Genomic DNA, 15,103 nt, shown 5'->3' with positions numbered 1-15,103 from the left:
CTCTATCTATCCGTGACTGTATCATTGTATACGTTTGTGTATATCCAATATCGTCACATCATGTCTATATGCTCAGTTTTAGAGGATCTAGTTTATCCATCCATTTGAATCATGTCACGTCTGTATTCTCTATCATATCCATGTCAATGTTAAACATAGAAGTATCACCTGTCATATTGGTTCTGTACACTACTAACTAAAGTTTTTCTATTACGAAAACAAATAATTGTATCCACCTGCTCATGGCTGACGAGAGAACGAGAAGATGGTGGTTGAGAGAAGCCACTTAAATAAGCCAATGCAGCAGCAAGAGCATCTGTACCCTGCTCTTCTATCAATTTATGTGCTGTCGGGAGGAAAAATTGTACTGATTCAGGGTGAACACCTTGCAATGTTGCAACAACTTGCTCTGATGATGATTCCAGCACCTCTTGAATCTGAGGAGGGCTGATAAACTCAAAATGACATCCTACATCACGTTCAAGAGATTTAACAGTTCTCCTCTGGCTACCAGTGAACATCAGTATAGCAGTGCCTTCTTTTCCAGCACGTCCAGTACGACCAGAGCGATGAACAAAAGTTTCTGGATCATTTGGCAATTCATAATGAATAATCTGAAGAAAAAAAGGGAGAATAGTTCAGATTTCTAATTAAAACTATAGCAACGTATCAGCACAGAATTGACATAACTAACCGCATTTTGAATACTCAGAGAATATTTACAGAACAAACTATTCCATTATAAGATCAAAGTCAAGTTTGAGAAGTATAAGACAGATACCCGAGGAGTATCGAGAGGTTCAGTTATGATTACATCTATACTGCATGTTTCACAAAACTCTAGGTGCTAACTAGAAATTGACACCTTAATTACAAAATTGTGCCATGTGAAGAAGCCAGATAGTGTACTATATTGCAAAGCCTTTCTGATTATTTGGCTTTGGCAAGATTTTTCTACTTTGCCAAAGATTCCTATAAAAAAATACTGTATTGTTACAAACTTACAATGAGCTTCCAAATCCTTTGAAAATTGGAAATTAAAATGAAGGAAAGAAATTAAAACTCGCTTGAAATATAAACCCTATGATTTTAAAATTTGATACAATATTACACACTAAACACGACCTATAACAAAAACAATTTTAGAAATCCTAGGGATGCAGAGTATATCTCGACTTTCAAATACGCTTTATAATATCTAACTAGAAACGAGTTTGGCAATGAGAACCATTAACTTAGAGGTGTATGCTAAGATTCTTAACAGCCTGCAAGTACCAATATTCTTAACATAATCTAAAATTTGTTACTGACAAGAGTTTTGTAACAAAACAACTCTACATCTACTTATTAAGTATAATAAGGTTTTTTTTAATATTAGTCCCTTAGATATTTCATGTTTTTAAATTAGTCCCTCAAATAATTGAAATTGCTATTAGGTCCCTCAAATCTTAACGTATTTTGAAATTAGTCCCTCAAACCATAGAAATTGCTATCAAATCCCCCAATTATCGAGTTATTTCCAAATTAGTCCTTCTAATCAAAAAGGATAAATAGCAATTAGAGGGATTAATTTGAAGCAACTTATGAGAATTGGGGGCGTGACAGTCCATAACAATAGATTTTACTTGGTAATCCCTCCAATTGCTCATCTCCTCTTGAGTGGAGGGACTAATTTGGAAATAACTTAAGAATTGGGTGACCTAATTTCACTTTCAATGATTTGAGAGACTAATTTCAAAACACCTTAAGATTTGAGGGATGTAATAGCAATTTAAATGATATGAGGGACTAGGTCCAAAATATGAAAGATTTAAGGTACCAATATCAGGGGAACCCATATAATAAACTATTTCATGAGATAAACCACCTTCGAAATGATTAAAAAATAATTGGAGGAGATCAAAACATATTTTGGCAAAAATAACAGTAACAAATCAGTTTTACACCTTGCCTTCTTATAAAAGTGACAATAAAAGCTTAGGCTATTAAACAATTGCAAATCAAAATCATGTTTCCATGATTTAAGTTTCTCTATTTGTTAATTTCAATAGTTAAAACTAGGGGTGGAAATGAATCAAATAAGTAATAAGCAATTTGGTTATTATCAGTCTAGATATTCTGTCATATTCGATTTGGTGGTTCACTTCACAGTAAACGAATATTTTTTTAGTATTTGATTCATAAACAAATAGAATTTAACCAAAAGTACATTCGATTCGGTTGATTATTAAATATTCATTTATGTTTTACGTTTGATTTATGTAAATTTAATTTATTATAGATTATTTATACTATAAAGTGGCACTCGAGATATTTATCACAACCCTATATATCATAACAAAATATCTATTAGAAATAAATTATGATTCTAATGTTAACTTAGATTATATCCATAAGTTAATCAAATGTGGATTCATATTTGTTTGAATTACAATACATAAATATAGGTTAAAAGTAATGGAAAAAGATTAAATGCTTAAAGAAGTTTGCTAGTCTATAATGAAATAGTTTTCTACTTTTACATTATACTAATTTTTATGTTATATGAAATATGATCTTATAAATATTACTGTAACTATTTATAAGTATAGACTAATAATTCATAAATATATAAACAAAATAGCTTTAGTAGTGAAATATCATAAGTAGTCAAGCAAAATGTAAAAAAAGACAAAACAAAGAAATTATCAACAAATGATACGAGCCGCCGTGCGAGCACCTTTGATCGCAGAATTATCAAAGGTGGGTTGAGAAGAGGTTGACAAAAACACAAGAACAATTCAGTGGTGATGAAGGAAAATGCCTTCTCTAGATTATGATATGAAAAGATTACAATCTCTCTCACAATCTCACTAGAATCGAGAACAAACTCTTAATTCTCTCTAAACCATAATCTCTCTTAATTAAAATCTCTCTTTGATTATATTTGATTGATTAGAACCTTTAAAACAATCTCTTATATAGGTGTAACAACGTGGATGACAAAGTGATAAATAATCAAACCCAAACCCCACAAGAATTCGTGCAAACAAAAACCCAAACGAACCAGGAAACCATCGATGAGTCGACTCATGTACATATATGAGTTGACTCATGACACATGGGTCAACTTATGACAGGCATGAGTTGACTAATCAGAAACTTTTGACAAAACGGCTGGGTTTCGTGAGTCAACTCATGACAGGCATAAGTCGACTCAACCTGATGAGTCGACTCATGTGCATGTATGAATCGACTCACGGGCTGAAAACTGGATGCTTCGATTCTTCGATTCGCCGTCTCGTTCCACGCTTCGACCTGCGTTCCACTGTATTGTTTTACACCTCTATTCTCAAGTTACCATGAGAATCATCTATCCTCAAGCTCACATGAAGATCGCTAAGTTCCGAAGAGAAGATACACCCGTATCAACAAGGGAAACAAACTCAAGACCTAAGATCAAAGCTAAGTCTCAACCAAATGGGCTACAAAACATTCGTGAATAATTATAAGTTAAATCAAATTTGAACACCCTCTCACTATTCAACACGTATTCGAATTCGCTGAAGCAAACCGAATTTGAATTTGAATATGAGTACTATGGTATTCGCTTCGATTCAGTTGTTTTCCACCCCTAGTTAAAATATCTTCTAGACAAAGTCTGGCAAAAATATTTTTCACGTCCTAGGTTTTTTGACAAACAAACAATATACTAAGTTTGATCATATAGGATTAGAATCACATGTTTTAATAGAATATCTTTCCACGAGAAGAATCTCATGCTAGTGATGAGTCAGGGGTAGATGGAGGGAAGTGATCTTCAAACGGGACAAAGTTAAAGGCTAAGTGGTGTTTCTTTGGTTAATGGAAGGTTCACTTGAAAAATGACTGCTTACAAAGGCAAGAGTGGTTGAAGGGACAGAGGATGAAGGAAGGGACTATGACCCAATCATCATATGTAGCAGGTATCAAGGAAGATCATTGAGCAGACGCATTGATCATTTTTGAGATTGACGAAAGTCCACAAGTCAGGATGTTGATGGTTTCTGACACTACTTCTTATGTTGATTGGGTATTCGATTCTAGGACATTGGCACATATATGTTCCCAAATGAGCCTGGTTGACTCCTCAATGCAAAGAGTCAAGGAGGCTGTCTAAATGGCTAATGGCTTGAGATGCAAGGTTGCAGGTAGAAGGACAGTCACGTTAGTTGGAAGGGGAGGGAGCGTATGCTTTCTTTAGACGATATTCGGTTAGTCCAAAAAGTGACACAATCTAATAGCATTATGGGTGCTTGACTCGGAAGACTACCGAACCTAAGTGCACAAGGGAGTCATCATCGTATACCATAGAAGGAATCACATCCTGATTGAAAAGAAGTGTGTAGATGGCTTATATCAGGTGTCTAAAGGGAACAATGTACGAGGTGGAGCTTCATCTTCAAGGGGGTACCGAGCCACTTGCCTTCAAGGGAGCATCAGGCCACGAGGAAGAGGGATTTGTGCCAAATTTGGGTTCCTTAGTAGACCCAACATGGGATTTCAACTCTAGATGGAGTCACGAAGAAGCCTACAACAAGTCTAGAGTCGAGCTTGAAGTACGAAGTAAAGCGGGTTGGTGTCAAGTCAACAGAGGACTTGACATCGATCGGGGAGAAGTAATAAGCCCACTGAGCCGTTCGAGAGAGGGGCATAAGGTGATAGATTTCTCATATGTTAGATCTCCATAAATTTTCGATTTACAATGCAGAAGGTTACAACGAAGGAATGGTCAGTTCCGAACGTGATTTCACACAAGTTTAAGGTGAAAATTGTTAGGATTTATCTTTGTAAGTCAAGTAATCCTAGTTGGACTTGGATTAGGATTTGAAAATGATTGGAAAGAAACAATTACATCTGACATTGAATTAGAAGGGAAGAGGATTAGGATTTGATCATCAAAGTAAAAGAATGAATCCAAAATGAATTAAAGATAAGGAAAAGCTCTTTTAATACCTCTTCAGATACTCATTGCAAATAAAATCATACTCCCTTTAAAAGCACGAGTTCGGAAAATCTTTTTTAGACAAATATACCCTTTTATAGTCCTTATCTATAATCAAATTCTAATTTTCAATGGTCAATATTATCCTTCACTATTTTGAATATTTTATTTATATCTTAATCTATCCTAATCATAATCATATCTTATCCTAATCCTATGTGAACCATGTTTAGCTTAACAATTTAAAAAAAATAATATTAATAAAATATATAAAACATAAAAATAATATTAGTTTGTTAAGATAAAGAAATTACAAGTAGATAACATATCATAATACATGAAGTATTGTAAAAAACCATAAAAAGTTTTAAAATTGCAGGAAAAACCCTGAAAAGTTCAAAATTATAAAAATCATCCCAACGTCTCAAAACTTAAAATAAAAAACATGAAATTAAAAAATTAACATCAGTTTGCAAAGAATTTAAAATTTACAGTTAACTGAATGTCTCAAAAATTATAGAAACACCCTCAAAAGTTTAAATTACAGACAAGCACATTAAAATTCTAAAATTTTAAAACTTACAAACAACACGGATGAATTCAAGAGATTACCATGATACACCTAAAATTTTTGACATTTAAATTTAAATTTTTTTATTAATACCCTCAATATCTCAAAAATTATAGAAATACCTTCAAAAGTTCAAATTATAAAAAGCCACCCTAAAATTCTAAAATTTGCAAATAACATAAGATGAATTCAAGATATTACCCTTAGACACCTAAAAAATTAAAATTTGCCCAAATTAACCTCAAAATTAAAAAAAACTCCTTCAAAATTTAAAAATCGTAAAACAAACTCTAAATTTTCAAAAATTTTAACTAGCACACATCAAATTCATCGATTGGTAGACCGCTAAAATTTAATATTTTTTAAAATTAATCTATAGTTTTAATAATTGTAAAAGACACCCTCTAAATTTTAGAGTTACAAGAAATATACTAACATTTAAAAAATTACCACCAACACATGAAATATAGAATTTACAACTACCAAACTTAAAAGTAAATTTTTTTAAAAACTCTTTCAAAATTTTAAAAATTACAAATCACACCCTCAATTCTTAAAAATCAGTAAGTATTCATAAATTCCATACTTTGTTCTTCAAATTAAATATTAATGTTATAATCTAAGAGAAATTGGTAATGAATAATGCAGGTATTTAGTTTAGATCTTTATGGAAAATGAGGGATAGAGAGCAAAGGTAATATTATTGAAATAACAGAAATTCTTATTGGATGCACATCAGAAGAATTCATTTTAGAGGAAAATAAAGAGATAGCTTCTAATTTATTTAAGTAATAAATTAAGAATACAAAGAATTTTATATATATGAAATTAATATTTATTCTCATTGAAATAGAAAAAAAACCAAAGTCTATATTTTGAGCAGTTTGTGTTGAACATCATAAGTACATTTGACTTCTTTGTAAAGTTAAATGAGATGATAAAAAATTAACGAGCCTAGGAAAGATAATAGCATAAAAATACAAAATTAGCCTGATGTCACAATTGATGTAGATGATGAAGACAATACTCTAGAATTGTCCGAGAAATGATAAATGATAAACCTGAAGAAGGATTGATCTTAACTCAATAAAAAATAAAATAGAAGAATTAAAAATAATATTTTATGAATATTTTATAGAATAGTTTAATTATTTTGAGTGAAATTAGGAATTTTTAGAAAGGAGTTTCAAGAATTTTTTCAGTACTTTTATATTCTTATGTGGATGTTTTTATCATATAAAAGTATACTAGAATTAGCATTAATCTTTAATTTATATTTTTTATGAAGTCTATCAATGATTAGGAATAAACTTCATATTCTCTTTTGCATCGTTTTAACATACTTTAAATAAATCATTTTGCCATATTGGTTTTAAATATTCACCTTCCTTGTATAACACTATTTTAATATTTTTTACTTTACAATGTTATACTTTCTCAAATAAAGCTTAGTTTCATATCGGTCAAAAATAATATGAAAATTCAAATTATTTTTATATTATATTTGTTTTTTATCAATTCAAATATCAACATGAAAATTTAAATTGGGTGTATCCCATTTAAACAAACATAAAAAAATAATCGGGATGTAAGAGTTTAAAGAAAAAAGTGAGCACAAACTGCCAAAAATACTTAATCATGGTATTAAATCACGTGCATTGCACGTGTGTAAAAACTATTTAATTAAATGGGTGGGTTTTGGACGGGCAAATAATGGGTGGGCCAGATGGGTAAATGGGTATGGGCATAAATTGACATCTAAACGATTATGTGAATTTAACCCATTCTAGAAACATGGCTCTCAAACAGGAAGCTTCAATTAAATATACGACTTGCACTCTGGGGCACACCGTGTGTGCATGAAAAAAAAAGTGTGAGGACATTTTGAAATGACTTTTGTGTGAGGGTGGCGGCATTTGTGTTGATTATGTAAGTGTTTGGCATTTTAGTCATCTCTTGCAAATGTGAATGTGTTTCTTTTGAATTTTTTGTAGTGTAAGGGTATGTTTTTAAAATTTTGAAATAATTAAATTTGACGTTAATAATATTTATAGGGTAAAAGAATACAAGGAATTACATATGGAGAAACTATTAGAATATTTAGGGATAACTTTAAAAGAATAGAGTTATTTTCATTGCAAATGGGAAAGTGATGGAAATAAATCTAAAATTCAGAAAACGTCAATGAATCACTTGAATTGGCATTAACATAAGACATATCTATTAATGAAGCACTGAATGAGTTACATTAAAAGATAATTTAATAACTTTATCCTAATCAAAGAAAAAATATTAATGAAGCACTGAATGAGTTACATTAAAAGATAATTTAATAACTTTATCCTAATCAAAGAAAAAATCTCCATGGAAGACATTAGTTTGTTAAGATAAAGAAATTACAAGTAGATAACATATCATAATACATGAAGTATTGTAAAAAACCATAAAAAGTTTTAAAATTGCAGGAAAAACCCTGAAAAGTTCAAAATTATAAAAATCATCCCAATGTCTCAAAACTTAAAATAAAAAATATGAAATTAAAAAATTAACATCAGTTTGCAAAGAATTTAAAATTTACAGTTAACACCTCAATGTCTCAAAAATTATAGAAACACCCTCAAAAGTTTAAATTACAGACAAGCACATTAAAATTCTAAAATTTTAAAACTTACAAACAACACAGATGAATTCAAGAGATTACCATGATACACCTAAAAATTTTGACATTTAAATTTAAAATTTTTAATTAACACCCTCAATATCTCAAAAATTATAGAAATACCTTCACACCTTCAAAAGTTCAAATTATAAAAAGCCACCCTAAAATTCTAAAATTTGTAAATAACATAAGATGAATTCAAGATATTACCCTTAGACACCTAAAAAATTAAAATTTGCCCAAATTAACCTCAAAATTAAAAAAAACTCCTTCAAAATTTAAAAATCGTAAAACAAACTCTAAATTTTCAAAATTTTTAACTAGCACACATCAAATTCATCGATTAGTAGACCGTTAAAATTTAATATTTTTTAAAATTAATCTATAGTTTTAATAATTGTAAAAGACACCCTCTAAATTTTAGTATATATATATATATATATATATATATATATATATATATATATATATATATATATATATATATATATATATATATATATATATATATATATATATATATATATATATATATATATATATATATATATATATATTAAAATTTCTAATTTAGGGATTTACTATCCATTTTCAGCATCTAAGAATAGTCTAAGTTGATACTGGTAAACAAAAACAATAAAAATTGATTAAAACATCCGGTTAATGGATAAAAATTTTAAAAATATTATAGATTAAAATTTATCGGCACTATATAAATTAAAATAATTTTATATAATTTTAGTAATAAGTTAGGGTAGCAAAAATACATTCGTAACATTAATTGATAGATGTTTAAATCCATAGAAATGATAAAACACTATAATATTATACCTTAGCATTAATTGATTTTAATTTAGAAACTTTAATCTTTGACGTTAATAATATTTATAGGGTAAAAGAATACAAGGAATTATATATAGAGAAACTATTAGAATATTTAGAGATAACTTTAAAAGAATTGAGTTATTTCCATTGCAAATGGGAAAGTGATGGAAATAAATCTAAAATTCAGAAAACGTCAATGAATCACTTGAATTGACATTAACATAAGACATATCTATCAATGAAGCACTGAATGAGTTACATTAAAAATAATTTAATAACGTTATCCTAATCAAAGAAAAAACCTCCATGGAAGACATAAGAAAAATTAGTAAGTATTCATAAATTCCATACTGTGTTATTCAAATTAAATATTAATATTATAATCGAAGAGAAATTGGTAATGAATAATGCAGGTATTTAGTTTAGATCTTTATGGAAAATGACAGGGATAGAGCAAAGGTAATATTATTGAAATAACAGAAATTCTTATTGGATGCACATCAAAAGAATTCATTTTAGAGGAAAATAAAGAGATAGCTTCTAATTTATTTAAGTAATAAATTAGGAACACAAAGAATTTTATATATATGAAATTAATATTTATTCTCATTGAAATAGAAAAAAAATCAAAGTCTATATTTTGAGCAGTTTGTGTTGAACATCATAAGTATATTTGACTTCTTTGTGAAGTTAAATGAGATGATAAAAAATTAACGAGCCCATGAAAGATAATAGCATAAAAAAATACAAAATTAGCCTGATGTCACAATTAATGTAGATGATGAAGACAATACTCTAGAATTGCCCAAGAAATGATAAATGATAAACCTGAAGAAGGATTGATCTTAACTCAATAAAAAATAAAATAGAAGAAATAAAAAAAATATTTTCTGAATATTTTATAAAATAGTTTAATTATTTTGAGTGAAATTAGGAATCTTTAGAAGGGAGTTTCATGAATTTTTTCAGTACTTTTATATTCTTATGTGGATGTTTTTATCATATAAAAGTATACTAGAGTTAGCATTAATCTTTAATTTATATTTTTTTATGAAGTCTATCAATGATTAGGAATAAACTTCATATTCTCTTTTGCATCGTTTTAACATACTTTAAATCAATCATTTTGCCATATTGGTTTAAATATTCACATTCCTTGTATAACACTATTTTAATATTTTTTACTTTACAATGCTATACTTTCTCAAATAAAGCTTAGTTTCATATCGGTCAAAAATAATATGAAAATTCAAATTATTTTTAAATTATATTTGTTTTTTGTCAATTCAAATATCAACATGAAAATTTAAATTGGGTGTATCCTATTTAAATAAACATAAAAAAATAATTGGGATGTAAGAGTTTAAAGAAAAAAATGAGCACAAACTGCCAAAAATACTTAATCATAGTATTAAATCACGTGCATTGCACGTGTGTAAAAACTAGTCATTAAAAAAAAGTGAGTTGCATAGTGCATTAGTTGCAGAGAAGAAACAAAAGAGAGAAAGCTAAGATTTCTGAGGATTTTTAGATGAGATAGAAAGAGGGTTTCTAGCGGTTTGCTTGAGAAATGCAAGAAAGATGAAATCTTTGTAATCTCTGGGAATAAAGAAGACTCAAATCTCTTCTCCTGGATGTAAGCAACTGTCGAACCACATAAATTTTATGTCTTTGCATCTGATTGCTTTTCTACATAATTGTTAGTTTTCGATTTGTTCGAATATTGTTCTTGGTGTTTCCCTGTTGCCGAGGTGATTGATTGCCCTAGTAAGACGACGAAGATTTTGTTGGGAGATACGAGATAGTTTCCGTGATGATCGCCAATCCTCAAGAATTGGTATCGGGGACGAATGTTTCCAACAATTGGTATCAGAGACGATTGTGTCAACATAGTGCAGGTAGAAACCTTTGAAAAATAAAACTATGTCTACAAACTTACCAAATCAACGTTTGGGATATCAAGACCACGCGCAGCAACATCAGTGGCAACAAGTACAGTGAACTTCCCTTGACGAAAACCATTCAGTGTTCTTTCTCTTTGATGTTGAGATATATCCCCATGCAAAGCCTCAGCGGCTATACTGTTGGTCAAGGCCATAGATACTTCATCAGCATCTCTTTTTGTCTGTGTGAATACAATGGTCTTTCCTCCCTTTGCATACACCTAAAATAGTAATTGGTCTTCTCAATAACAAACCAAGAAAATGAAAAACTTTCAATAATAACAATAAACTCGCATATGCAAACCATGCAATAAAAGTTGCAGACAGCAACAAGAGATGATAGGAGAAAAATGAGCTAAGTGAAGAAATTGCCAGAATCAAATGAAATGAGAAAAGTAACAATATCTAATACTACACCATCAAAATAAACAAAATTAGATACATGAAGACAATAAAAAACTAGCTAAAGTACAGAACTATGGGAAAAAAGTGCAAGAAGAAAGGATTTTGATGCATATTAGAACTCAAGCAACATACATTCAATAAATCCCATTAAGTATTGTCCCAATTCAAAGAGCAAGGAATTCATATAAATCTTATAATCACACTACTCTAGTACTTAAAACTGGCTTGCTAGAATATCAAAATAAATTCATGCGAGACATCAAGATAGTGACGTTTAGGAGAAGTATCGTTGTACCAGTCACTTAGAAGTTCAAAAGCCGGCATGACATTGCAGTTGATGATATGCATAAAGTTTAATTGTATTATCAAATGAGAAAAATAGGTCTTTCCAACATACCGTAATTAGGTCACTGAGCATAGTACGCTTTGACGTTGCAGTTGATGATATTGCATAAAGTTTAATTCCTTCTGCTAATTTTTCATCCTGATCACCAACCTACATAACAATTGAGAGTATGAAGTGAATTGAAGATACTTGACACCGCAAAAAGTCAAGACGATATTTTAAAAAGAAGATATTCTACATGTGTATGCACAACAATAAGAGCAGATATAGCCAATATAACTAAGAACTCTAATAGTGAAGTCCGAGGATGAATCTGTGTGAAGCTTCAGTTTTTTTTTCTTCAAAGTTTTCAATCTAATTGTTTGCATCTAGTCAATAAACAGCACGTACTTATAAAGGAGTCACAGAAGCTGTCGCATTTACACAAAAATGCTCACTTTTTTTGTCACTAGCCTAGAGTCAGACCGGTATCTGCTAAACTTGAAGTGAATAGCTTGAAGAAACTGGTTTACACCTTACTATGGAAAGCTTAAATTGCATTATCATTGAGTATGTTCAGAGAATTGTTGTGCTCCATATGCATGAATCAGTAAATTAACCCAACATCATAAAGTACGTGTAGAGATGAGAGAGCTACCAAATCTATTGTCAGAGGATTGTCGAGGTACTTCCGAGCCAATTTCTTCACCCAAGCAGGCATTGTAGCGGAAAAAAGCATGCTTTGACGTTTTGATGGAAGCTTTTCCAAAATAACCTCCACATCTTCTTCAAAACCAACAGCAAGCATCTGATCTGCTTCATCAAGAACCAAGTACTGAACCTCTCCTAGCTGAAGACTATTGCTATTAACCAGATCAATGATCCGTCCGGGAGTCCCAACCACCACATCAACACCACGAGAAAGCGCATTTTGCTGGACATTGTAAGAAACACCTCCATATACACATACAGTACTAAAATAAGGTGCAGATTCCTTGATTTCTTTTTCCACTTGCTTAGCCAACTCTCTTGTGGGTGCTAGAACAAGAACCCTAGGAAGACGGCCAGACCGCCTAACCGAAGTAAACAAGCAGTGGTTAAACTAAAGTGCGCATCTCCAGATACAGTACATTGTCCTTCATCTTCCTCAGTAAGTCGCTTAAGGATGGGAATTCCAAAGGCCAAAGTCTTACCGGTTCCGGTCTTTGCCCGAGCAATGAGGTCTCGTCCTTCCAAAGCAGGAACTAACACAGCCCTCTGAAAAGAAAACAACGCACATTGCAATTACGACGGAAAGTAGATATCTATGATAATTGATAGTGGCATTACAGGCTGCATTCGACAAATAGCAAAGAACCAGAGCAGCAACTATGATAAGGGGGCCAATGCGTCAGCAAAGCTTGGAAGTAAGCAAAGTAGTAATTGAAAGAAGAAGAAAAAATTCTACATAGTTATTCACAAAGTACGGACTTTTAGAGTTTCATCATGTCAAAGTGGTATGTTGAAGATATTAGTGTGATTTTTTTTATTTTTTTATTTTTGAAAAGAAAGAACAGTTCCAACCAAACAAATTGAAGGGAGAGCAAAAATGCTGGCTGGGTGGGGGGGCTAAGAAATGGTACCTGGATGGGGAAGAGACGAGCAATTCCCCTTTTGAGCAAGGAATCCACAAGCTTCTGAGGGAGGCCGAGGTTAGGAATGGCGAGCTCGTCCTTCTCTGCTTCCTCCTCGTCATCGGAGAGGTAATCATCGCCGGTGGTCCCCACCTCTTCTTCCTCTTCATCTTCCTCCTCCAATTGAAGGGAGGGTGCGGAGCTGGCGCTGTCCAAGCCACCAAGACCCTTGAACGCTTCCTCGCTGAGGACAGAGTTGGGCGTCGCTATGGCCGACAGAGGCAGCCGGCCCCGGCTGGAGCTCCTCTGAAGGAGGAGAAGAGGGACCTTATCCTTGTTTCTCGTGGTGGCGTAAATGGAAGCAGCAGCAGCAGCAGCAGCAGCGGAAGAAGAAGAAGAAGAAGAATGGGGTTTTTTGTGGAAAAAGGGAAAAGAGAGGGTCTGGTACAAGGAGGCCATGGACACCAATGTAATTCCAAATTCAGTGAATTTGAATGAGGAAGCAAGATCTCTACAAGCTCCTCCTCCTCCTCCTCCTTCAAGTCTTTGAAGACGATGAAGAAAGGAATGTGAATTTGGAGATAAGGCTCGCCTCCTCTCCAACCTCCTTCTCCGCGCAGTATTTATAGATAGAATAAAATATTGAAGATGATACGTCAAGAGGGTTTTAGGTCAGGGGTTTTGCCTACGTATCCCCAAATCTTCCTATTCGTCTGTTTGGATTAGTTTTTTTTTTGGTAAAAGAGGGGAAAGCCGCCAAAAATGTCAGCTTTTTGGCAGCTTTCCACCAAAATCTGCTTTTTAAGAGCTGATTTTGGGAGAAAGCTGTCTAAAAGCTGACATTTTTGACAGCTTTCTCCTCTTTTACCACCTAAAAAACATGAACCAAACAGCCCCTAAGGGGCTATTTGGTTCTTATTTTTTTATTCCTTTTTTTTTTGGGTGGTAAAAGTGGGGAAGCTGTCAAAAATGGCAGCTTTTTGACAGCTTTCCCCCAAAATCACCTTTTTAAGAGGTGATTTTGGGGGAAAGCTGTCAAAAGCTTTTGACAGCTTTCTCCTCTTTTACCACCTAAAAAACATGAACCAAACAGCCCCTAAGGGGCTATTTGGTTCTTATTTTTTTATTCCTTTTTTTTTTGGGTGGTAAAAGTGGGGAAGCTGTCAAAAATGGCAGCTTTTTGACAGCTTTCCCCCAAAATCACCTTTTTAAGAGGTGATTTTGGGGGAAAGCTGTAAAAAGCTGACATTTTTGACAGCTTTCCACTCTTTTACCACCAAAAAAACTTTTTAAGATGTGATTTTGGGGGAAAGCTGTCAAAAGCTGACATTTTTGACAGCTTTCCACTCTTTTACCACCAAAAAAACCTATTCAAACAGCCCCTAATTTACCCCTTTCTGTCTTTTAACCTGTTGTATACAGAACCACCGTAGAATTAATAGTCGTTCTTTAGGAAACCTTCACGAAGTTTTTTTTTTAGCATTCATAAAATTATCATGATAATATATACTGCCAACGGACTCCAACGAAGTCATAAATTTCATCCATATTCTCCTAGTGGGATATTGGTTGGTGTAATTTTTGGGTAAGTAAGATAATTTTTGAGACTTTATATTATGGTGTTATTCATTAGGATAATGGGATTGAGATTTTACTTTAAGGTGTTGTTCATTGGGATAATCACATTGAGACAATTAACCCCACTTTTCCCAAAATTATCTCACTTCTATACAAACATTTTGTCCCAACCTCCAAAATTTCCGCTTTCTTAACTATAGGACAATCATTAGGAAAATGAG

The 15,103-nt window shown here is 32.0% G+C and overlaps 1 protein-coding gene across 1 annotated transcript in view; it reads right to left on the bottom strand.

The window, feature by feature from the left end:
• The window catches only part of LOC109831470 (DEAD-box ATP-dependent RNA helicase 3, chloroplastic-like), a gene marked incomplete at its 5' end in the record, with an annotated part of 19,284 nt that extends 5,599 nt beyond the window's left edge, over window positions 1-13,685 (bottom strand). The window contains 6 exons of the mRNA XM_020398789.1: window positions 237-614; window positions 10,958-11,182; window positions 11,764-11,862; window positions 12,350-12,783; window positions 12,831-12,948; window positions 13,314-13,685. Of these exons, the coding sequence (XP_020254378.1) occupies window positions 237-614; window positions 10,958-11,182; window positions 11,764-11,862; window positions 12,350-12,783; window positions 12,831-12,948; window positions 13,314-13,685 (1,626 nt within the window). The remainder of the gene's footprint in view (window positions 1-236; window positions 615-10,957; window positions 11,183-11,763; window positions 11,863-12,349; window positions 12,784-12,830; window positions 12,949-13,313) is intronic.

Source organism: Asparagus officinalis, chromosome 2 (assembly GCF_001876935.1).
Source record: "Asparagus officinalis chromosome 2, Aspof.V1, whole genome shotgun sequence".
NCBI classification, from domain to species: domain Eukaryota; kingdom Viridiplantae; phylum Streptophyta; class Magnoliopsida; order Asparagales; family Asparagaceae; genus Asparagus; species Asparagus officinalis.
Note: the sequence above shows the minus strand (reverse complement) of the source record. Positions and strands in the feature narration are given on the sequence as shown.